At 45.5% G+C, this 23,900-nt stretch overlaps 1 protein-coding gene across 2 annotated transcripts in view; it reads right to left on the bottom strand.

The window, feature by feature from the left end:
- Positions 1–16,346: 16,346 nt before the first annotated feature.
- PLD1 (phospholipase D1) overlaps positions 16,347–23,900 on the bottom strand; it is a 133,122-nt gene continuing 125,568 nt past the window's right edge. For both annotated transcript variants that reach the window (XM_083441987.1, XM_083441986.1), the window contains exons 24-27: positions 23,032–23,185; positions 22,361–22,475; positions 19,370–21,130; positions 16,347–19,269 (exon numbers count right to left, since the gene is read on the bottom strand). In XM_083441987.1, coding sequence (XP_083298113.1) covers positions 20,906–21,130; positions 22,361–22,475; positions 23,032–23,185 — 494 coding nt within the window. In that variant the 3' untranslated portion in view covers positions 16,347–19,269; positions 19,370–20,905. The remainder of the gene's footprint in view (positions 19,270–19,369; positions 21,131–22,360; positions 22,476–23,031; positions 23,186–23,900) is intronic.

Here is a 23,900-nt window from a genome sequence, read left to right as displayed (position 1 = left end):
TGGAAACAGACAGATGTCAAGTCCATGAAAGGAAAAATGCTCAACATTCCAACATGCGCCACCCTGAGTCCTTGGTGGAAGGCAGGCAGGATATAAACCTGTTATGGAAGTGAGAGCTGTACCATAAAGAAGGCTGATCGCTGAAGAATTGATGCTTTTGAATTATGGTGCTGGAGGAGACTCTTGAGAGTCCCATGGACTGCAAGAAGATCAAACCTATCCATACTGAAGGAAATCAGGCCTGCGTGCTCACTGGAAGGACAGATCCTGAAGCAGAGGCTCCAATACTTTGGCCACCTCATGAGAAGAGAAGACTCCCTGGAAAAGACCCTGATGTTGGGAAAGATGGAGGGCACAAGGAGAAGGGGATGATAGAGGACGAGATGGTTGGACAGTGTTCTCGAAGCTACCAGCATGAGTCTGACCAAACTGTGGGAGGCAGTGGAAGACAGGAGTGCCTGGCGTGCTCTTGTCCATGGGGTCACGAAGAGTCGGACACGACTAAACGACTAAACAACAACAACAACAAACCTGTTAAATCAGGTGTGGGAAACCTTCAGCCCTCCAGATGTTGTTGAAATACAGCTCCCATTTTCTCTGGCCATTGTTCATGCTGTCTGGGGGTGGAGGGCATTGCAGTTCAGCAACATCTGGAGTGCCAAAGGCATACCCCTCAGCTGTCCTCATAAAACCGGGACATCCCATTTATTTTTGCACGAGAGCACGGCGGCCATTTTGGTTTTTCGCCTGGACGTGTCAGAGGGTATGCAAAGGTCCCCCACACTTGTATTTAGATAAATTAACACTACTTAATTTTTGTGTGATGCTCAGAATGGTGTAAAAGGATAATATTGCTCTTTCACCAGAGTGCAAGTGGCGAGGGGGAAGGCTTTATCGTGTTCAAATATTCCCTTGTGTGAAAACAAAAAGCAAACGAACAAAAACTCACACGCCAGCCAAAATCAGCATAGCAGGAATGAGGTCACCTGGATGAAGATGCTTCAGTGGCTTGCTCACCCTTCGCCAGCAGGTCCCAAGACAGGTTATGACAATTTAAAACTCAGTTGTACAGCACTCTCCATTCCACCCACTCAAAAGCCAGAGGTTTTGACACCTGCCCTGACTCCACTTCTCCATCCTCAGCCCTGACAAGCAAGAGGTTCTAGATTCAGGTAGGTAGCCGTGTTGGTCTGACGCAGTAGAAATATATATAAAAAACCTGTCCAGTAGCACATTAAGAGACCAACTAAGTTTGTTCTTGGTATAATGAGATAAGAATCCAATGTCTCTATTCAGACCAGGTCTCTCCATGGTTTTAAGTTTAGTAATAAGTTGTAATTCAGCAACTTCTATTTCCAGTCTATTTCTGAAATTATTTTGTAACAGGACAGCTACTTTGAGATCTTGTATAGAATGTCCTGGGAGATTGAAGTCTTCTCTACTTTATCATTATACATGATAAAGGCCATCTCACCCCTTTATTTTTCCTGTAAGACCAATTGCAGTCATTAACAGTCGTCAACAGGTCTACTACACGTATGCCGCCTTTCCCCAGTTAAAACCATGCTCAAGGCGACTTACAGTATGAAAAAACCCCAAATCATTACAAAAATAACAAAAGTAGTCAGAAGCAATAAATGAAACGTCAAAAAGTACACAACCAAAGTGAAAGAAATTCCACACAAATCATAATGACATCTAGAACAAAGGTAGAAAAAATAATAATATCAACAACAGCGACAATCCGCCCAGTCAATCCGCCCAAGAGTCTGTTCAGCAGCCTCAGCTTTTGTAGCTGGAGTCAGTCCTGGCCACACACCAACCCCCGGCCAGGTGGAAAAAGGCACACTTCATTGTCTCTTGAGACAGGTGGGTGCCAACAACAACTATTATTATTTCCCCACTCCCAGCAGCTCCCAGTTCCTGCCTGGCTTCTTATCTCTCTGCTCCCTCTGGCGGTGGAGGTTGTTCCATTGGGGCAAATGGGGCACTGCCCCATCAACCTCAGTCTGTGCTTAGCCAGCCTCCACCTGCCTGCCTGCTTTCTTGCAACCAATCCAGCAGGGCCTGTCATCTCCCTCCTCCTTATTCTCTGTGCCGCCCTTGCAGGGAGAAGGATGGGGATGAAGCTAGAGTTAGCTGGCTCCGTCAATCGTTGGTACTGACTCCAACTGCCATTGGTCTCCTTGTCTTCGGTCCCACCAGTCCCACTGGACACTAGGCACCAGTGGGTGCCAAATGTCATAGGAAGATGCCTTATGCCAAGTCAGGCCATTGGTTGATCTAGTTCGGTACTGTTCACAATGAGCACATAGCTGTCAACTGTCCATTATTTGGCAGGAAAGTCCCTTATCCCAGTGCCGTGTCCCACTGCTGTCCCTTATTGATGATGTCCCTTAAATTTCCTGGGTTTTAAAGGAAGCAGCTCCTCTCTCTCCCTCCCTCCCTGCCGGCCAGGGAGGAGGGGGGCTCCAACTGTGTTGCTTGGCTGCGTTGCTCACCCAATAAGGAGTCTAAGAATGACTGGGGGGGGTGGAGCTTGCATGCCTTGTGCCGATCAAATTGGCCGCGTTGCCTGGGGACTCGCCTTTGCTCAGCGCTTCCCAGTGGAGAGGTGACGGTGGTTTTCCTTGCTGCATCCCCTTTGCCTGGTTGTTGCGCTGTGGGAACCACCGCTTGAGGCTTTGTTTGGCTGCTGGCTGGGCTTTCTGCCTTTGGCTTGGAGGGGCTCAGAAGTTGAACATACCAGTGCTCGGAAAATCCCTTATTTTGGCTGCTGATCCCTTATTTTCGAGGCTGCTGGTCCCTTATTTTCAAATCTGTAAGTTGACAGCTATGAATGAGCGGCAGAGACTCTCCAGGGTTTTAAGCAACCCTACCTGGAGTCTCATCTTTTAATTGAAAATCAGAACATTCCCTCCCCCCTGCCGTATCTCTCTAGCCTGTTAAGGGGGCCTGGCCTAAAAAAATAAGGAACAATCCATATTTAAACTTTCATTAAATCAGGAACATTTTCATTCAATAGAATGGCACCTCCTCCTCTTCTCTACAGTAACTTAATCATGTTTTGTTTGCATCTGCCATCTAGAGGACAGGAAGAAGATGGCTCTTGGTTTCTGAGTCATTTAAAATCCATTTCCTGAGATTTGGGAATTGGTAGGGTTGGCATATTTCAAAAAGTAAAAACCAGGAGACCCCAAAATTGCTGATCTTTTTTTTTTTTAAGAAAACCACCGCCTTTCAGAAATTCTGTCAGCTTGAAATCCTGGACGTTTGGCAGCCCTAGGAATTGGATACCTTTGTTTTTCTTTGAAAGGAAAAAACACTTTTTATTCTGCAGCGGGAACATTCACATTTCAGGAAAGGAACAAACTATGAAACCATCAGCGCAGAATTTGCTGGGAATATTTTTATTTTTATTTATTTACAAGAAGGCTTACCCATCCTTTCCCGTGAAGGTCCCAGAGTGGCTAAAGCAATATAATCATAAGATATTTTTTTTTAAAAAAGTAAATAAGTAAAGCAGTTGCAATTATATAAAAATGTAAAAACAACCCTGTGATGTAGGTTAGGCTGAGAGGCAATGTATGGCCCAGAGTCACCCAAGTGAGTTTGGGAATTTGAACCCTTGTCTCCAATGTCCTAGTCCAATACTCTAACCACTACAACACACAAAATATTCCTGGGCGCTTAACAGAAGGGCTAAAATGAATAGAGCCAGTGGGAAGGAGAGAGGTAAGAAAATGAATAAAAAGCAACATGAAATATTACGTCAAACATTAGGAGAAATGTTGCAAGCTGTGAGTGCCAACTCACTAGATTTCTTGGGAACTAACTACAGGGGTCAGCAAGCTTTTTCAGCCGGGGGCCTCTCCACTGTCCCTCAGACCTTGTGGGGGGCCGGACTATATTTTGAAAAAAAATGAATGACTTCCTATGCCCCACAAATAACCCAGAGATGCATTTTAAATAAAAGGACACATTCTACTCATGTAAAAACACGCTGATTCCTGGACCATTCGCGGGCCGGATTTAGAAGGCGATTGGGCCGGATCTGGCCCCTGGGCCTTAGTTTGCCTACCCATGCACTAGACATTCTGGTAGAAGACGTTCTGTGTATGGGAAAATGCTTACTTGACACACCGATATGTTTGATGTGCTGAAAAGAAATGTGTAACTTCTAATGAGCCAAGACATAGAATGTGAAGGTGCCTCTTCTGTTTTCCTCAGCATCCAGAGATGAGGAATGTGATTTTAAAGATAGAAAGAGAGCGCAGTTGAACAAGGGATCTGAGCCAATCTGATTTGTTGATAATAACATTCAATCCCCATAAAGGCATCTTCTAAAAAATGCACACCATTATCTTGAAGCAAAAGTGAAACAGGGAAAAGATTTGGCAACCGAATGTATCTGACAATTAACGGAAGCCCATTTGAACTGCAGGACAGTAGTATTTCTAGATATAGCAACAAGCATGAGTTTTTGCAAATTACTGTTTCGAAATTCCTATGCACCTGAAATTTAGGCTGCAATCCTATACATATTTTCATGGGAGAAGTGCCATGGAGGGTGTAGGGTTAAAAATGCAAATTTGCTACATATCTAGTGAAATTGCAGAATCCTAAAACTATTGGGAGAAGATATTAAAAAATGCAGGTGATATAATAGGAAACAGCGCCTTCTTTCCATTGCAAGTGGTTCTTCTGAACAAACTGAAGAAATGAGTAAATTCTTTTTTTTTTTTAAGGAACCAGCTGGAATTAGCCAATGCCAGAATTATTATAGCAAGGAACTGAAAAAGCAAAGCAATACAAAACAGCCAACCACTAAGGAAAGGCTTAGACATGTTTGGCACATCAGGTTAATGAACAACATAATGGTACCGCTCTATATATGAGGAACGACTGAACAGATGGCACTGACCTATTTAAGGGAAATTGGCAACCATTTATAGTTTATTCGAATCAGAATAACTCAATGGCAGATGTACGAAGTCAGATTTTGTCACAATGGTAACATCTATAAAAAGAAATCACTGAAAGATGTACATGGTGCATCATATTTATGTTTGCAGTTATGTATACATTGTAGATATTTATCAATATTAATTAATAAATGTAATTGATGTTTGGTAATATTTCCTATTTTTACATGGCAGACGTCTAAAGAAAACGAAAGAGAACAAAAGGGATAAACTATGCAATGGGAACTTGCGGAAACCTTGATTAGACTGCACAATTTTGGTGCTTGTTTTCCTTGGCAGGACGAAAACTATTGAAACCATCAGGGCAAGAAGCACCGGGATTCATGTATCATCGCAGGGCAATGGGTATGCAGGGCTCAATATGGCTTGGATGATGTTCCGACACTTGGATTGCATCATGGGTGAAATATACTCGGAGTCAAGTGTGAATTTCATGATCTTTATTCAACTCATAGTAGCAATGAATGAAACTTTAGCTATATACGTCCAGTGGCGTAGCGTGGGTTGTCAGCACCCGGGGCAAGGCAAGTAATTTGCGCCCCCTAACCCGTGGATTTTAGCACTCGAGTCTCTTCCACTAGAGGTGCGAGTGCGAGCGCGCGCACCCCCCAGATGTTGCGCCCGGTGCGGCCGGCCCCCCCTGCACCCCCACGCAACGCCACTGTATACGTCTAGCTATATACAGTCATACCTCGGGTTACAGGCGCTTCAGGTTGCGCACAGCGCCAAACCCGGAAGTACTGGAATGGGTTACTTCCGGGTTTCAGCACTTGCGCATGCGCAGAAGCAACAAAACGTGACCCGTGCGTGCACACAGTGCCGCGGGTTGCGGACGCTGCGGGTTGTGAACGTGCTTCCCGCACAGATCACGTTCGCAACCCGAGCGTTCACTGTATACATTATATACGCAATGGGCACTGCGTGATTGGCTAATTCCAGGCTGCTCCTGTAGGCCAATCAGGTTGCTGATTCACTTCCACCTGGAGCCTGATTGGCTGCTCCTGCAGGCCAATCAGGTTGCTGATTCACTTCCACCTGGAGCTGGATTGGGTGGGTCCTGCGGACCAATCAGACTGCTGCATTCTGGATCCTATTGATCTAGGATTCAGCTCAGTACAAAACAATGGATTTTGTAGTTATTACATGTGAGGGTATAGTGCATCTATGATTTAGTCTGTGCCGGGTACAAGAAGGCTGGAAAAAAATGTATCACATTTCCATCTTGGTTTAAGTAAAGTCTGTTTCTGGAGCCAAAATGATCTGCTCATCTCTCATGCCTACACAACCTTTTATTGACATACCTTCCCACCCTCAAGAAGGAAACTGTAGCAGCATCCCCAAGCCACCGACTCCACTGCCCAGCTTCTCTGGATGAGAATTTCTTCCTCTGGTTCTGATCTTTCTAGCTGGGGTGTTCTATCCACCTATCACTAAGGGTTTCCTAAGGTTGATTAAATGCATAAAACTTCAACTGGAGCAAGATTTCCCAGAAGGGACAGACAATGTAGAAAGGCCATTAGCTGTGCTGTCGAACAGCATGCTAACCACTCTTGCATTTCCTCCTGGGCCAGACTAATCTCTAGATAACAGAAATCTGGAGAAGCATGATAACGTTATCATTCTGCAATGCTGGTTCCCTTTTACTTCAGACATTGTTTTTTTTTAAAAAAAATCAGATTCATCATAGTAAGAACTTCTCATCATGATACAAACTGTCACCCAGTGCAGAATATTGTGTGATTATTGTGTGTGTATTTACGTTTGTGTGTGTGTTTGTATGTGTGCCAGCACATTCATGTGTGTGCATATATCCTCTCCCTCTCAAAGGGTTTTTATTCTTATTATAAAAAAATCCCCGAAATTAATTTCCATCCCAGAAACAGCTTTAATGAGAACTCCGGCTGTAATCATTCCCAGCTAAATATTCCCTGTGATCAATCAAAACGGTGGAACCAATTTTGTTCCCGTCACTTTTGATTTTCCCAATAAAAAATGAGTATTCTTCCGCCACCCCTTTGGGATTTGAGCTCGCAGAACCCATCAGTCTGCTTGCATCGGTGCTTTCTGAGGGATGGTACGCAAAACGTGATGAGCTGACACACGCGCTGTGGATAAATGAATTCAGATTGATTGTGTATTTGAGAGGGAGGGAGAGGGAGAATGCTTGGAGACTTGACTGGACAAGAGGTACCTGCGTGGAAACAAAGCCTAAGAAAATGCGACCCAGAAACTGGAACAATATCTCTCCCACCCCCCCAAAAAAACCCTCCACATTTTAACAAAACAAAACAAAAACTGGAGAAGAAAGCAGACAGTCTCTGTCAGTTATAGGGTCAGCCAAAAGTAGGCTGGGATGAATGGAATATTTTCCTGGGTGAAATTACTTGCCTTGACAGGAAGTCAATTTTTAATTTATATTTTATTTTCTTGCTGTCACCTGAAGACATAGCATAAGACGATAAGAAGATCCCCGCTGGATTAGGCGGAAGACCCATTATATCCCAACATCATGCCCTCACAATGGCTGACCACTCTTCACACCTGCAATTCTCAGCAGCTGGAATGCCAAGGCAGGCTGCCTCCTGCAGCAGTTATAGCTAGTGGTCCTCCATAAATGTGACATTCGTAAGATGCTAGATAGCAAGGCCGAATAGCAAGACAAAGTTCCTGAGGTAACCTGAAGTAAAGTGTGGATGGGTGGCCCTTATTAGTCAAATACTGGATCACTGGCACTATTGGGTTTGGGGATGAAGCACCAGCAGATAGAGCCATCCTCAAAACTCTGATTTGAGCTCCAAAAATCTGTAAGGGTGATTGTGTTGGCTATTTGCAGATTAGCTGCACTGCAGAAAGCGTGCTAGGGAGACCACACATTACAAGAAATGCAAAATAACTTTTGTGAGGTTTTAATAACAAAAACTCCTTTTACACTAAATATATCAATAAGCATGACCCACCCATCCCCCAGGGTACTGAGAGAGCTAGGTGCTGCTCTTTATATACTATATCAAACAGCTTAATTAACATAACTTAACAGCACCTGCTATACTGCTTCACAGCTGTAAAACTAGGTCACGTCATTTGCCCTGGCCCTTAAAGAAATACACATCTTGTGGAACAATAATGAACCTTCAAGTTTAAAGAGACCATTCAACAGATTGGTCCTCCCAAAATATGGTGGGAGGCAAGAGAACAATCCTCTGAGCATTGTATGTCCCCCCCCCGCAGGCCCACATTAAAAAAGACCTTTTTACATAGTCTGATTTCTTTGGACAGCAACTCATAAAGCCATGCCAGCCTCTGATTCATTACATCTTAATTTCAAGGGGAGAATCAAACACAGTGCCCGGCCACTTACCATATTTTTCGCTCTATAAGACGCATTTTTTCCCTCCTAAAAAGTAAGGGGAAATGTGTGTGTGTCTTATGGAGTGAATGCAGGCTGCGCAGCTATCCCAGAAGCCAGAACAGCAAGAGGGATTGCCGTGAAAGCGGCAATCCCTCTTGCTGTTCTGGCTTCTGGAATTCAGAATTTTTTTTTTTCTTGTTTTCCTCCTCTAAAAACTAGGTGCGTCTTATGGTCTGGTGCGTCTTATGGAGCGAAAAATACGATACTTGTGCCTGGTGTCCCCCCATGCCTGCACCTACCTCTAATTCTGACTCTATTGAAGGAGTGCAAAGGGGAAATCTACCTTTTAATATTATGAAGCATGACGACACACTGGTTAAGGGTGTTTGAGGGATCATCAATGTCATGCATCCGTTCTTGGAAGCAAAATTCCAGTCTTCGAAACTAGGCACATTTTGCGACGGGATTTCGGCAGCGCAAGCAGTTTCTGAGCTTTGGGTGCGGTACTGCGCCTAAGATTTCAGATTAAAACTGCAGAGCGGAAGGAAAGGAGGGCCTTTTTCTGCCTCCCCGCTTCCAGCTACTCTCTGAAGACTGGAGAAGAGACCCTCTGAAGAATATTAGGGGGGTGGGCAGGGGAAGGACTGGACCAGGTGAAAAATGAAGCCCAACACATCACTGACCATGCAGGCTTCTAAATTGTGGTGGCCAGTGGGAAGGGGGGAGCTTCCATCTGCAAATGTTTTCCCCCTAACAGAGGGGGGAGCTGGCGGGGTACACAGCAGTGGGTGTGCACTCCCCAACTAGGCTATATATTTACATATAAACATGGGACGCCTGCTGGGAATCTCTTAATTATCTCTGAAGATAGTCACAACGATCTCTTGTGAGGAACCCAGAAGTGTGAACAAGCTGTTACAACTCTCTGCTTCATAGCTCCTTGGCCCTTCTTGATGATGAAAAGCATCCTGAATCTTGCTTGCTTGGCCTCTCAGTGCTGGATGAAAATGCCCGAAACAGGCACCGTGGAGACCTGATGCGGCTTTGTAACAGAAAAACCTCTTGCCCTCATAAAGAGCCAGAGGCATGTTAAGGATAATGCAACCCAAAAACAAGATCTTAAGACAGTTCTTTCGTGGTAGTTTATTACCAAATCATCATGCGGTGGAAAGAGGAAACAGCTGTTAAAACAATGTGGTATTGGCTGGGCAATGTTGACTTTTTCATGGCATCCTGCCTATATCCCTTTCCAGCTAGGTCTCTATAATGGGCCTTGACTGGAACCTACTGTGCTATAGTGATCTTAGCATCCGTAATCATGTCAATCGGCAAGGAGCAAGCGGATAGTTAATTGGGAGACAGAAGTCTCAGCAGTCAAGGATTACAGGTTGTCAATCAGCGGTCTCCAGTCTCTCGGCCCTTTTCCCTGCGCCTCTATGTCCCCTCCCTTTTCCCCCTTAATTTGCATATGTAGAAAACAGTTCGCTCTCCAGCAAGTGGTGAGGACGGCCAATCACAAGGAGCTGGGGGGGGGGGGGACAAAGTTACAGGCATTGGGAGTTTTGCAAAAGAGCTGTGAAAGTGTTCACAGCAGCTGTGGTCTACATTTTTCCTGGATGCCTGCAATAAATCTGTGGCCCTCTCTCAAGATCTCCTGCATTTTTTATTCACAAACGAATTGGGCAGCCTGGATTTCAGGCTTGGTTGAGCTGTCTCCTGGTGCTTTGGATATCATTAACAGTGGCGTAGCGTGGGTTGTCAGCAACCAGGGCAAGGCAAGTAATTTGCGCCCCCCCCCGCTGCACTGTCCCTCCCCCAGATAGTCCCTCGCTCTCTCTCCGCACCACACCGCACGCCTGGCACCCTCCCCTCCACAGTGGGCGGCGACCCGGCGGATCGGATCGGATTCACACAGCCAGCACTGCAGTGAGAGAGAGTGAGTGAGCCAGGTAGGGGCAGAGAGCTGCGAGTGCGAGCGTGCCCCCCCCAGATGTTGCGCCCGGTGCGGCTGGCCCCCCCTGCACCCCCCACGCTACGCCACTGATCATTAAGACATAGAGGAATTCATGGAGGAGAAAGCTACGAATGACTACTAGACACAGTGGCTATCTTCTACCTCCACTGTTGGAGACAGTAATGCATTTGAATACCGGTTGCTTGAAACTTCAGAAGGGGAAGAGCACTGCTGCTTGTGAGATTCCCATAGGGATCCATCTGATCACTGTGAGATCAGGATGGTGGACTAGAAGGGCCATTGGCCTTAACGCAGCAGCACCATTCTTCTGTTCCTATGCTTTCTTCATAAGCAAAATTGCAATAGCACTGCATGACTCTAACACTTGAATCACTTGGATACAACTCCCAAGAGAGTTTCGTGTCCAACCCATCATTATGTTCCTCCATAAGCAAATCAGCTTCTAGCCATAAGAATAAGCTCTGTAAATCAATAAGGGAGACTCCCTTTCCCCAGGTAAGATTGATAATGAGTTCAATGCTGCCAGATTGGCTGTGTGACTAAGTTCTCTGTGGGGAACTTGATCACACAGCCAACCCCGGCAGAAAGCAGCTTTGCCTCATATGATAAAGGCATATGAGGTGGGATTGTAAGGTAATTTAAAAAATTTGGGAAATGATATACAACGAATTGAAGAAAATGCTCCATTTAACATTTGTTTAAAAACCTGAAGCATTTTTATTAGGGATTGTAGGGAAAGATCTGCCAAAAAAGCTGAACAACATCTTCATGTATGCTGCAACGGCCGCAAGAGTTTTAATAGCACAAGGATGGAAGACTGAAGAAACCCCAACTAAAGAATCATGGCAAGAAAAATTGATGGACTATGCAGAACTGGCAAAACTGACATACAAGCTACGGGACAAGGATAACTGTGACTTTAAAGATGAATGGGAACCCTTACAAAGTATTTGAAGACGCAGCAAAGTGAACTGGACTCCTTGGCTGGCTCTGAATAAACATTCACAAACTTTTTATTGATAATAATCAGCTAAATAGTTGAGGATGTATACAACTGTGTAACATGCAGAAAGCAGCATTTTTAGAGAAATCAAAGCCTGGAACTGAGGGAAGTTGGGGGGTGGGGTCTGTGGTGGGAGGGAGGGGGAGGGAGGAAAAATGGGGGGGAATAAGGATGATATGTTTCTGGATAATATGTTTTGTTTTAATTTTGAATAAAAAGGTTATAAAAATGGAAAAGAAGAAAGCAGCTTTGCCACCCTGGCAATCTCCTTGTACTGTGGTTCCCAAGCACCCAACAACCAGCCAGCTCTCAGGCACTTTGAAAGCTCTGGGGAAAAGATTGCAATGTGTCCTGCCAGGACAAAAATGTTGCTCTTGCTTTGCCTCTGCCCTCTCTTTCCCATGAGACTGAAACTTCTCCTTTCAGTCCAGTTTCGCAATGGGCCAAGTGGCATCTCCTCTCTCCTGTGTAGCTGTTAGGAATTTCCCGGACATATCCAGAATATTGCAGCCGCAAGCAGCGTCCGGGCAGAAATTGGTGAAATGTCTGGGAAAATCAGGACATGGCAGCCCATGTTAGTAGTGTCGCTTCTGCCAATTTTTCTCAGAAATAGCTCAAGGACGTCCAATTTCTTTGCAATCTTGCGAGAGAAGCTCAACAACTTTGGGCAAAAAAGCTCAGCAACTTTTCTGTCTGGATTTTCACTTTTTGAAATATGGCAACCCTAGTGTAGAACAATTGCTAGGAGGCATTTGTGGTCAGCAAACAGGATGGAGCCCCCCCACCCAGCCCTTCCTGCTTCCTGGCTGATAGGACTTGCTAGCGATGGGACCAGACAGAAAGGCGCTCTGGCAGTTGCATTTTGGTATGCCAAGTATGGGCCACAGGTTCATCACTGCCCATCACCATCACTACATCTTGAAATGCTATTTCTAGGGTCCTTGCGTGGCTGTTTCTTGGTTCTCATGCCTGCCACTTTGGCAGAGTCTCAACAGCATTTATTGCTGGCTATGTGTTATGTGTTTATGTGATGCTGGAGGAGACTCTTGAGAGTCCCATGGACTCCAAGAAGATCAAACCAATCCATTCTTAAGGAAATCAGCCCTGAGTGCTCACTGGAAGGACGGATCATGAAGCTGAGGCTCCAATACTTTGGCCACCTCATGAGAAGAGAAGACTCCCTGGAAAAGACCCTGGTGTTGGGAAAGATTGAGGGCACACAGAGAAGGGGACGACAGAGGATGAGGGTTGGACAGTGTTATCAAAGCTACCAGCATGACTCTGATCAAACTACAGGAGGCAGTGGAAGACAGGAGTGCCTGGCGTGCTCTGGTCCATGGAGTCACGGAGAGTCGGACGTGACTGAACGACTAAACAACGTGTTTCTGTCACTGCAGGTCCCCATTCACAGCTAAGCGCTTATTTAAATAACATTATCTTAGCTGTGCCTTTAGTACAGGATTCGTGAATCCTCAAGCCCAGGGCTGAATGTGGCCCTTCACATCTTTCTACCTGGCCCTACGGACTCTTCTGAGGGAAGCCATGTTACTGACCTTACCTTGCCCTCTCCTTGTGTTTTTTTGTGTAGCTGGATTGTTCTAATAGGCCCTCTTGCGCCTCTGGATGGAAGATAAAGAGGGTTGATGTCAAAGAGCGAGCCGGCAGTAAATCACAATGCTCAAGCTGGAGTTAACTCTTTATTAACATGATCTCTGCAGACTTGGTTGAGGGCCAGGACTAAGCAGCTCATCCCCAGTGGGTCTCACCCCATGCATCAGTTGCCGAGACGGAAAGTCCCTGTCTCCTCACAGCCACCTAAGTCCCCCTCTTCTCCAGGGCTTTCCCCAAGCAATCGAAGAAAGCACCTATGTGAAGCCTGTCACTGCTCTGCCCGTTTCAGCCCCCTCCTGGTTCTGGGAGAGCTTGTTGCAGCAGGAGGCGGAGACACCTGTGCCTCTTCCCCCACCTGACTCATCTCTGCTTCTTGGCTTCCCTCCTCTCACTCACCTGCTTCAGCATCTGCCTCTGAGCCTGACATCTTTCTGCCCCAGCCTCTTCTTGCTCCATTATCTCTTCAGCTTCTGACACCACCTCTTCCCAGTCTTCTCCCTCGTAGTTGTTCCACCACCAATCCCCAAGCTCTGAACCCTCTTTCCTTGGTGGTTCCCCAGTTGGTTCCTCCCATCTTTTCCTCTGCATCCAACCAGTCCAAGGCAGGTGTAGGTGTGTGTGTAGGAAGTAATCTACTATACAAAAGTAACACTTAGCATCCATTGCTTCACTCCTTCCACTCAATCACCAGCATGTGGTCCAGGAAAGCTGCCCAGAAGGGAATAACAACTCTAATAATAATAATAATAATAATAATAATAATAATAATAATTTATTATTTGTACCCTGCCCATCTGGCTGGGTTTCCCCGGCCACTCTGGGCGGCTTCCAACAAAGATGAAAAATACACTAAAATGTCACATATTAAAAACTTCCCTGAACAGGGCTGCCTTCAGATGTCTTCTGAATGTCAGGTAGTTGTTTATTGCTTTGACATCTGATGGGAGGGCGTTCCACAGGGTGGGCGCCACTACCGAGAAGGCCCTCTGCCTGGTTCCCTGTAACTTGGCCTCTCGCAGTGAGGGAACTGCCAGAAGGCCCTCGGATCTGGACCTCAGTGTCCGGGCAGAACGATGGAGGTGGAGACGCTCCTTCAGATATACTGGACCGAGGCCGTTTAGGGTTTTAAAGGTCAGCACCAACACTTTGAATTGTGCTCGGAAACGTACTGGGAGCCACGTACTTGTGCTGAAAAAGGTGTGTCCCCCCACCCCCTGGCTGTAAGAAGAAAGAAGCGACTCTCAAAATGAAGATCCCGGATGCAATTTTCTTTTCAGATACATTACGTTTTAGTCACAATCACAGAAGGAGGAAAAATAATAATAAAAGCAGCCATTAGCAAGATTAGCAATATCAAAAACAAAACAAAAAACAGAGGACGATTATGAATCCTTCACAGAAGGCATATTCACAGTGTTCATGTAGTTGCACAGATATTTAGAATTGTCCCAACCCCTCTGAAAAACACACACACACACACACAAAAAGGTGCAGGCTTGTCTTACTGCTCAGTTAATCCGGAGAAAGTGGTTTGACCAGCCAATTAAAAAGCTAACTTTGTTTTTCTCCCATTATCTCTGCGTCAAGGATGGAGACAAGTAAATTACAATTATTCTTGGCGTCTACATCTATTTTAAGCAACTGCGATGGTGCAAATGGCCCAGCAACAATTGCGGGGGAAACAAAGACGACAGCATGTTTTGTTTTTACTCCTTAAAAGGTCAGGAGGAAAAGAAGCTCTGGATTCCATTTGTCTGTGTGGCTTTTCATTCTGATTCCGCACTGGTTGCAGGTTATTTCGATCAATACTGACTTTTGTCCTTCAACCTCGTGGAGTCCTGATTCAGCAGGCTTCAGAGGCTTATCAATTACAGCAGCAGTGGACGAGTTTTCTAGCAAGTCCTCAAAGTAGTGACATGAGTAGTGGTGGTCGGAACAGGATGTCGTCCTGGCCACACAAGCTTCCTCTTTACTTATTAACTGAAACATTTCTTTTCATCCACATTTGGGTCCCCCAAAGTAGCTAACAATCAGCCACGAGAACAAGTGCAGAAAATTAGCAATCAGTGTCGTGATACAGTATCAGGGATGCAGGCATACCAGTGTAAATACAGTGGTGCCTCGCAAGACGAAAAGAATCCGTTCTGGGAGTCTCTTCGTCTAGCGGTTTTTTCGTCTTGCGAAGCAACCCTATTAGCGGATTAGCGCTATTAGCGGTTTAGTGGCTATTAGTGGCTATTAAAGGCTTAAGGGATTAGCGGATTAGCTGCTAAAAGGCTATTAGCAGCTTAGTGCCTTAGAAAAAGGGGGTGGGGAGTGAAAAAAAATCGCAAGAATCGCAAGACATTTTCGTCTTGCGAAGCAAGCCCATAGAGAAATTCGTCTTGCAGAGCACCTCCAAAACGGAAAACCCTTTCGTCTAGCGGGTTTTCCGTCTTGCGAGGCATTCATCTTGCGGGGCACCACTGTAACAGTAGTCATCTTAAAGCATACAATAGGAGAGAAAAGACCTGAAATTATTACTCATGCCAAAAGTGCAGTGGAATAACCTTTCTATATCACACGCCTGAAGGCCAACAGAGAAATGAATCACAGAATTGTAGACTTGGAAGGGAAGGCAAGGGTCATCTAGTTCAACTCCCTGCAAGGCAGACAAGACTCCCAGGGCAGAGTTCCATAGTCTGGGTGCCACAACCCTGTCCTGTGTTTTGGTAGTGGGGAAGCCATGGTGTTCCAGCGGTTGCTGAACTCCCAAATTCCTTCAGGCCCAAGCAAGCATGGCCAAGAGATTCTGGCAGGTTCGATGCATGAATAAAGGCACCGAACTTCTTAAAATAAGAAATTGTATGATAAAAATGGATGTTCTATCAGTTGCAATTGTTTTGCATGGTGTTCAGTAGGCCAAGGCTCTGTAAACCATATGGACACTATATGAAGCTATCTTGTACCGCTGATATGCCTAGTCCAGAATTGCTTGCTCTGACTTGCAGAGCTCTCCTGCTTAGCTGCAGGATCAAACCCAGGACATTCTGCCTGAAATGCATATAGCTGAGAATAGGGATGGGTAATCTGCCCATTTTGGTTTCTTGCACTTCCTCCTTTTTTCCAGTCTCTAGCTCATTTTAATTTCCGCACCAGTTTGTCAATTTTTTTTTTTTTAATCATCATGAAGATTCATTAGCGTCTGAGGATGCTTTTCCCCCAATTATAATCCTTTTTTTTTGTATGTTGCTTTCACTAACAGATGCATCTTCATGCTCACTTTCCCCTAATATGCACATTATTCTGTACACATTATTTGGTCGGGGAACGGAATAGCAAAATTCAGAGAAGTGTGCATTTCAAAGGAGAGCTGTGGATAGTTTTGAGAAGTGAACGTTAGGTCGATTTGTATTACAATGCAAACCAGACTGAATTCGTTCCCCATACCCTACATGGGAAATAAATATATAGATGGAAGCGCGAGGGATTCAAAGTCAGCAAAACACTAACAGCCTAATCCAGAAAGGCGAGTCAAGTTGGAATGATTTACCAAGGGGTCCGGACACGCTTCAGCAGCAATAAATAGGCATGACTGATTGTGGGTAGTCAGTTAAAAGGAGAATAAAGAATGGATGAACTGGACAAGCAAGCTGAACAGATCCACAGCCAGAAAGTTTGCCATGAGATGCCTAGTAGTTTGCTATGGAAGCCTTCGTAAATCTGGCCGTATGATAAAGCAAGCACCCCTATCTAAGGAATCCAATGTTTCAGCGTTATTCCATGAATTAATTTTCATAAATTAAATTTAAACAACATTTAAATTACAGCAAGTTTTGTAGATGGGAGGCACAACACAGGAACATTAATCCACGCCAGTGTTAAAATCTTGGTAACATAGCTAGAGCACAACAGATAGCTTTATGGAGCAAATTTACTATACAAGCTTAAATGGCCGTAAACTGGGCATGAGGTCTGCAGTTGAAGCTGCCATTTGTCTAGGCCATGTAATTTTTTTCCAGGACAAGAGTTTGCAGTGCCTATAAAATAATCGAAAGGGCCAACCAAGTTCACAAGCAGTCTATCAATGAACATTATCTTGGTAGTCAAGCTGACCGATAATAACACGCAGGCCAGTAAACCCTTCTCTCTGCAAAACAGCACCCCATGTTTCTTACGGTGAACCTATAGGTCTTCACATTTCTCTGAAATTATTTGCTTTATATTAGCGATGCTACAGTGCGCCTGATGCAACAGTATTCACCGTGAAGCCTTCAGGCTACAAAGCAAACGCTGCTAACACAGAACTGATAATTCACAACATGCAACTACAAAGAAGGCTACAAACCACTCGCCCACAAAACAATCACAGCCCGGATTACAGTAGTGGCCATCCTTTGGGGGTCAGCATTCTGGAAGTGAAGTCGGAAGCACCAGATAACGCCCAAGTATAAGATAGTGTAATTGCAACAGTGCCCCTAATGACTCAGTAAGGTTTTACTTCTAGTCTACTCAGCCTGGGCAGCAGTGTACTATGAGAGTGGCAGACAGGATTGTACGCTTCTCTCTTGTTCTCTTTCCTTGTGCCACCCTGACCTAGAATGGGGGTCACCGACCGCCTTTGGGCCGGTGGACTTTTTTGGAATTTCAAGAAAGTGCTGCGGGTGCCAGTCACAAAATGGCTGCTGTTTGGGTGTGGCTGTTGAAGATTCATTCCCCGTGTCTGCAGTTATGGGATTTTTGTCTATCACATGGTGTATGTTTTGACTCCACAGAGTGGGAAGTGACGGAGACAGGATGTTTGTGTTACTGTGTTCCGTGAGGTGGGACTATTGTCCTTTGTTCATTCTCTCTTTGCTGTCTGATGCTAGAGAGAGAGGGAGCTATGTTGCAGTGCTCTGTGTGTGTTTATATGTAAATAAAGTAGATTAGCCAAAATGCTGAGTTGCTGAGTTTTGTTATGCAACTGTGCAAACTCTGCAGATCCCAAAGTGTGCTGATGTTTCTTGGCATCAGTCGCTGTGATGTTTGGGCTGAAGAAAGCTTTTGAAGCTCCTGAACGATCGACCAGGAGGGGGAGAACATGCCAGTTGGGCATGTGTCTCTGCCAGGGTCCTACTAGAGAGCAGGAAATCCTAACAGTGGCATCGTGGTTTCGAAGTAGGAGAGGCTGAGCCAGTGCAAACAGGAACGGAAGAGGAAGAACAAACTGTCTTTCACGTATTGTGGATTTTTGCGGGGTTATGTACTGGGACCTTCCAGGAGTGTGTGGATACTGGCAGATGCCATGTTGGCGATCCCTGGCCTGGAAATATGCAGAATAGCATTGGCTGAACTGAAAGCTCCACGGCGACCCAATTCCATCTACAACAGTGCCTTCACATCACAGTAGTCCTCTGAATCAACCCGATTTCCCAGCAATTATCCCCAAAGTCCACTTGCAAATAGCAGCAGCAGCAGCAGAACGAATTCGAAAGCCGACACTTCCTGAGAAATCGTAAGCCATGGACAGCACGTCACAGAGACATACATTAGCCATGCAGTTTTCTCTCCTAAAAGGATGCGGTGCATAAATTATTGAACCATCACGACAGACGTCTAATTCACCGTCGGCAAAGAAGGCATGTGATTTCTGCCCATGCTATGGATTAGCAGCATGAAATGCCAGGCACTGTGTAGCAACTTGAAACTAAGCCGGGCAGCAGCCTGCCCTTGAGGAATGTTAAGTGTTTTCTTATTTATCAGCATAATGCAAAGCACTAGACTGTCCTCCGCCTAATGAAATTGCTTACTATACAGACAACAAGGTGCTTGAAATGAAGATGGAGGTGCCAGTTATGTTTCAGGTGGGAGTCTATATAAATATGAAAAACCCTGTCATAATCTTTTACAGCTAAAGGATATAGTACAACATCATTTATCTTATTCCCCCCCAGCGGGTGACTGCATATCTCAAATCAGAATTGCCCGTGACTGCCGAATCGCAGTCTCCTTTACTGATGGTGGCCTTAAATAAATAAGGTAAAGGTAAAGGACCCCTGGATGGTTAAGTCCAGTCAAAGGCGACTATGGGGTACTGCGCTCCTCTTGCTTCAGGCTGAGGAAGCCGGAGTCCGCTGCAGGTCATAAATACTACCGCTCAGGCTTTGGGGCCTTGTCTGGACAAGGGAGCAGTCTTCCTTGGGCACCAGCTACAGCATCTGTCAGGTCTCTAGTTGCTGGCGCCCAAAGTATCTTTGCATCCCATGGTGACTGGCTGTGCCCCAGGAAGCCATCGCACGGTGAGGAAGGGCATCCATACCGCAGGTGCTTTACTAACAAGGGCACGACTTAAATGACGTTATGCAGCACAATGGATAACTAATAACTTGAAGAAGAGTTTGGATGGGATATCCCGCTTTATCTCTACCCTAAGGAGTCTCAAGGGACGCGGGTGGCGCTGTGGGTTAAACCACAGAGCTTAGGACTTGTCGATCAGAAGGTCAGCAGTTCGAATCCCCACGACGGGGTGAGCTCCCGTTGCTCGGTCCCTGCTCCTGCCAACCTAGCAGTTCGAAAGCACGTCAAGTGCAAGTAGATAAATAGGTACCGCTCCGGTGGGAAGGTAAACGGCGTTTCCATGTGCTGCTCTAGTTCGCCAGAAGCAGCTTCGTCATGATGGCCACATGACCCGGAAGCTGTATGCCAGCTCCCTCGGCCAATAAAGCGAGATGAGCACCGCAACCCCAGAGTTGGTCACGACTGGACCTAATGGTCAGGGGTCCCTTTACCTTTAACTTTAAGGAGTCTCAAAGCAGCTAACAATCTCCTTTCCCTTCCTCCCCCACAACAAACACTCTGTGAGGTGAGCAGGGCTGAGAGACTTCAAAGAAGTGTGACTAGCCCAAGGTCACCCAGCAGCTGCATGTGGAGGAGTGGAGAAGCGAACCCGGTTCACCAGATTACGAGTCTACCAGTCTACCACTCTTAACCACTACACCACACTGGCTCTCACACTTGGTGGTCTTGACCCTTCATTGCCAGCAGCCTTGCTGCTGTGGGACTGTGCACCCTGACGATCCACCGCGTCAGAAGCGCTTTTATGCAAACCAGTGCATTAAACAGTGGGAACTAAGCCCGAGTGTTGCCTCCAAATGTTCCAGCCCATACTGATGTAATGGGACGCATGCAAGCACTCCAAAACTAGAAGCATTTTCTTGCTGTAAACACAGCACTGAAGAGCTGAGTGCCAACAGACAGATAGTGATCACAGTCATGGCCCAAAGTGGCAGCGTGCAGTGTTTTCTCAGCAGTCAATTTACAGAATACTCCCCCCCCCCGCAAAAAAAGGAGTCTAAAGAAAAAGAAATAAATTCTAGCTAGGTAGCCTAGGGCCAAAGATTTAACCAACTGCTATAGCCCACAATCCACCACGGGTGTAATAATTACATTGACAGTACATGCATATTCGCAGCAAATAACTCTGTGTTCTGTGCACAGCTCATGACAGACACATGGGTGCAAATTCATTTTGCCTAGTGCAAGAGGTACTTCCTTGGAAGTGGTGGCCTTAGTTATTGTTGTGGCAAGTGGTTGCCAAACATTCTCCAGTGTAAAAGACAGGTGGGACGAACAGGTGCTTTCTCCCAGTTCTTTATGGCAATGAGTTTCTGAATTCCCTTTGAGGCCATCGGCCAAGAAGAGCAAGCCTGCATGGAATAAGTGGCGTCTTGCAATGTGACTTGTGGTCTTTCGAGAAAGTGGCTTGCAATTCCCCTCCTTCCTGGATTGCTTAATTGCAAGTCCTCTTTTATCCGTGAGCAGAACTTGTCAGTTATCGGTTGCTTTCGACATTTCGCCCTGCTACACTATTGTTTTCTCTGAAGCTCTTCCACCAAAAGGCACTTTTGGATCGGTGCGGACTTGGCAAAAACATCCCATGCAACCACAACTGATTCAGAAGATCTCCAGAGAACCCTGTTTTTGCTTTTTGTGTTCTTAAATCCAACGTATGCTGGATCCTCTTATGTCCAAGTCTCCATGGGCACCATTGATTCTTTTGTCCCGACGGAGGGAAGCAAATTCTCTTCTTGCAGGAAACCAAAGGGGAACTGAACTAAAAACCCACGGATCTTTTTGAGTTCTTCTGCTGCTTTGGCAGGATTTTCGCAAGCGAGCTTCGGCTTAGTGATGTACTCCCGTAACTTGGCCAAGCTAGTTACTTCGTCATTGGGAAGGCTTCGGAAAACCTAATTCAAGAGATGGATGAAGAAAAGGAGCGTGAGCGCAGAAGTCTTTCCAAAGGCCCATCTACACCAGAGACTTACCCAAGGGGCTTAATGGGCACCACTGCTCCCCACGGAACTGCAGGTCTGTGCCAAAGGCTAGGGATCTCAAACAGACAACCGAAATCTGTCAGTTTTGGTTTTTCTCCTTTTCCCAAACATATGTTCAGTTCTCCATATTTACATATCAGTTTGCAAATGTTTCTCCTCACCTCATAACATAACTCAGCATTTAGTATGGTTTTCTCCTAATACAGTGGTGCCTCGCAAGACGAAATTAATTTGTTCTGCGAGTTCTTTCGTTCTACGAGTTTTTTCGTCTTGAGAAGCACCAATGTGTATTGACGGTTTCCCATAGGAATGCATTGGCGGTTTTTTTTAAAAAAGGCGCAAGACGTTTCGTCTTGCAAAGCAAGCCCATAGGGAAATCCGTCTTGCGGAGCAGCTCAGAAAATGAAAAACTCTTTCGTCTTGTGAGTTTTTCGTCTTCCAAGGCATTCGTCTTGCGGGGCACCACTGTATACATGTTTGGCTTAATGTATATACTTTTGCAAAGCCGTTTCCCCCAATGCAATGCATTTTGTATGCTATTTTCACAAACATAACCCTTTTTATGCATACTTTATCCATGTATGTGTACTTCTGTACATGCTGCTTGGCTGGAGAACTGCGCTGCACAATTCAGAGAAGTACGAATTTCAAAGGATAGCTGTGTTTGGTTCACATATTCTTTTGGAAAGCACAATTATATATGCTTGCCTTTTAATGTGAACTGAATTGCATTTCTCCCCCCTCTCTAGTACTCACATCAAACTACAGTTCCCAAGATTCCTTGGGTGAATCCATGTTAAAGTTCATACACACATTTTGACTGATTTTAAGTTACTCACCCATTCCACTACAGAGGAAAACCTGAAATGTACCCCTGGGTTTCCGCAACTATTTTCCAGACAAAACTGAAAACTACGAAACTCTGCTAAATCTAACAGCAGATAAGGGCACAGAGCCCAGCTTTTTGGGGCTCAATGCCCCAAAGCGGTTACTCTGCCCCTCCCTGCTGCTCAGAGTATCTTGTGGAAGGTTCTAGAAGAATTGCCCCTCCTTTAAATGCCCCACCCACAAAGCAAGGGCACTCTCTATTCTCCTTCATAACTTTCACGAAGGAAGAGTGAAACGCAGGAGAAAATATATCACCTTATCATATATAGTGGCATTGCGTGCAGCCGTTGCAACCCACACTTCCTTGAAGAATTTGTCGCAAACAGGATCCTGGATATCATTAGGGTCTGTTGAATTGCCAAGGACAACTCTGAGAATTGGGGGAAGATGAAAAAAGAAGGGTATGGGAATTATACACTATTGGAGACATAAAGAATTATGCCCAAACCTCACTACACGAAGGCCTGATTCAGATATCCAAACAGATGGAAGTTTGCCCACTTCCTTACTTATTTGTGCTTTGCCGGTCAGCGGCAACCATTTTCGGGCAGAAATCAAGTAGGGAGAGAGGGAGGGAGATGGACAAATCAGTTTTTCCTTTGTCTCTCTTTTGCTAGTTGGCTGCAGCCATTTCAGGAAGAAACCATGCAGGGTCAGCGGGGAGAGACTGAACAAATCACAGATTAGAAATGTTCCCATAGGAATCAATGGAAATTGTGGATTCGTTAAGTGAACAGTGGCTTAATGAATGATGTCCTGGGAATGCATTGTGTTTGGTAAGCAGGACGTGTAGGTACTTACTACTGGGCAAACATGGATAGGATTGCACTCCAAACCTCCCATTATGAAACAATTTATTTTTTCCTTCTTCTTAAGTTGGGTTACAGCCCTACTTTTAACAAAGCAGCTTTGGGCCGCGATGGTACCTGAAGCACTGAAGGCGGAGAGACTGAGCAAACCGCCCCGCTTTGTAGTCTTCCCCGTCCATCACTGAAGGAAGGGTGTCTGTATCCTGCACGATGACGGCCATTTCGCTGTCTCGCTTGCCCAGCATACTGCGGTCATTGATGTTAGCAGAGCCTATGGAAGACATTGGGAGGGAGAAAGGAAACGTGGTATGTGTAAGTTAATGCTTTAAAGTGGCTCAAAAGGACCACGTGGCAACTGACCAAACAAAGGACGCTCATATTTCAGATTGCACTGCAGCACAGATTACGAGACCTATAATAATAATTCAATTTATATCCCAGCACAGCATCTGTAGGATGTTTCATCTTCACAGAACATATTTGTTGTTGGATTGAGAATAGGATAAGCACTGGCAATAAGTTACCCCTCTTTGTGGTTGTCAAGAGACAGGCATGGAAGTGTTTGCAAAAGGGATTCTTTTAAAACAATGTTTCCCAAACTTGGCTGTTTTTGGACTACAATTCCCATCATCCCTGACCCCTGGTCCTGCTAGCTAGGGATGATGGGTGTTGTAGTCCAAAAAAACAGGCCAAAGTTTGAGAAAGACTGTTTTGAAACCTACAAAGGTTGCAACGTGGGTTGTGATGTGGATCCTAATTTACAGAGGAGAGTCCTCCATCTGGTCCTAGTGCAGTTTAGAAGAATCCCCCAAAAGGAACAGCGGCAGGGAACCTGAAGCCACCCATCAGCAGTAGGCACACAGGTCACCTGGCCATAGTCTTCTTCGCTACAGCAAGATGCATAGTGAAATTACAATAATCGTTGCTAAATGTGCATGTATATATGAGCTTATGCAAATTGGTAACTGTTTCTTTAAAAACACCTC

The sequence above is a fragment of the Podarcis tiliguerta genome (assembly GCF_965153285.1).
Source record: "Podarcis tiliguerta genome assembly, chromosome: 5".
Taxonomy (NCBI): Eukaryota; Metazoa; Chordata; class Lepidosauria; order Squamata; family Lacertidae; genus Podarcis; species Podarcis tiliguerta.
This window is presented reverse-complemented; position numbering and strand designations above follow the sequence as displayed.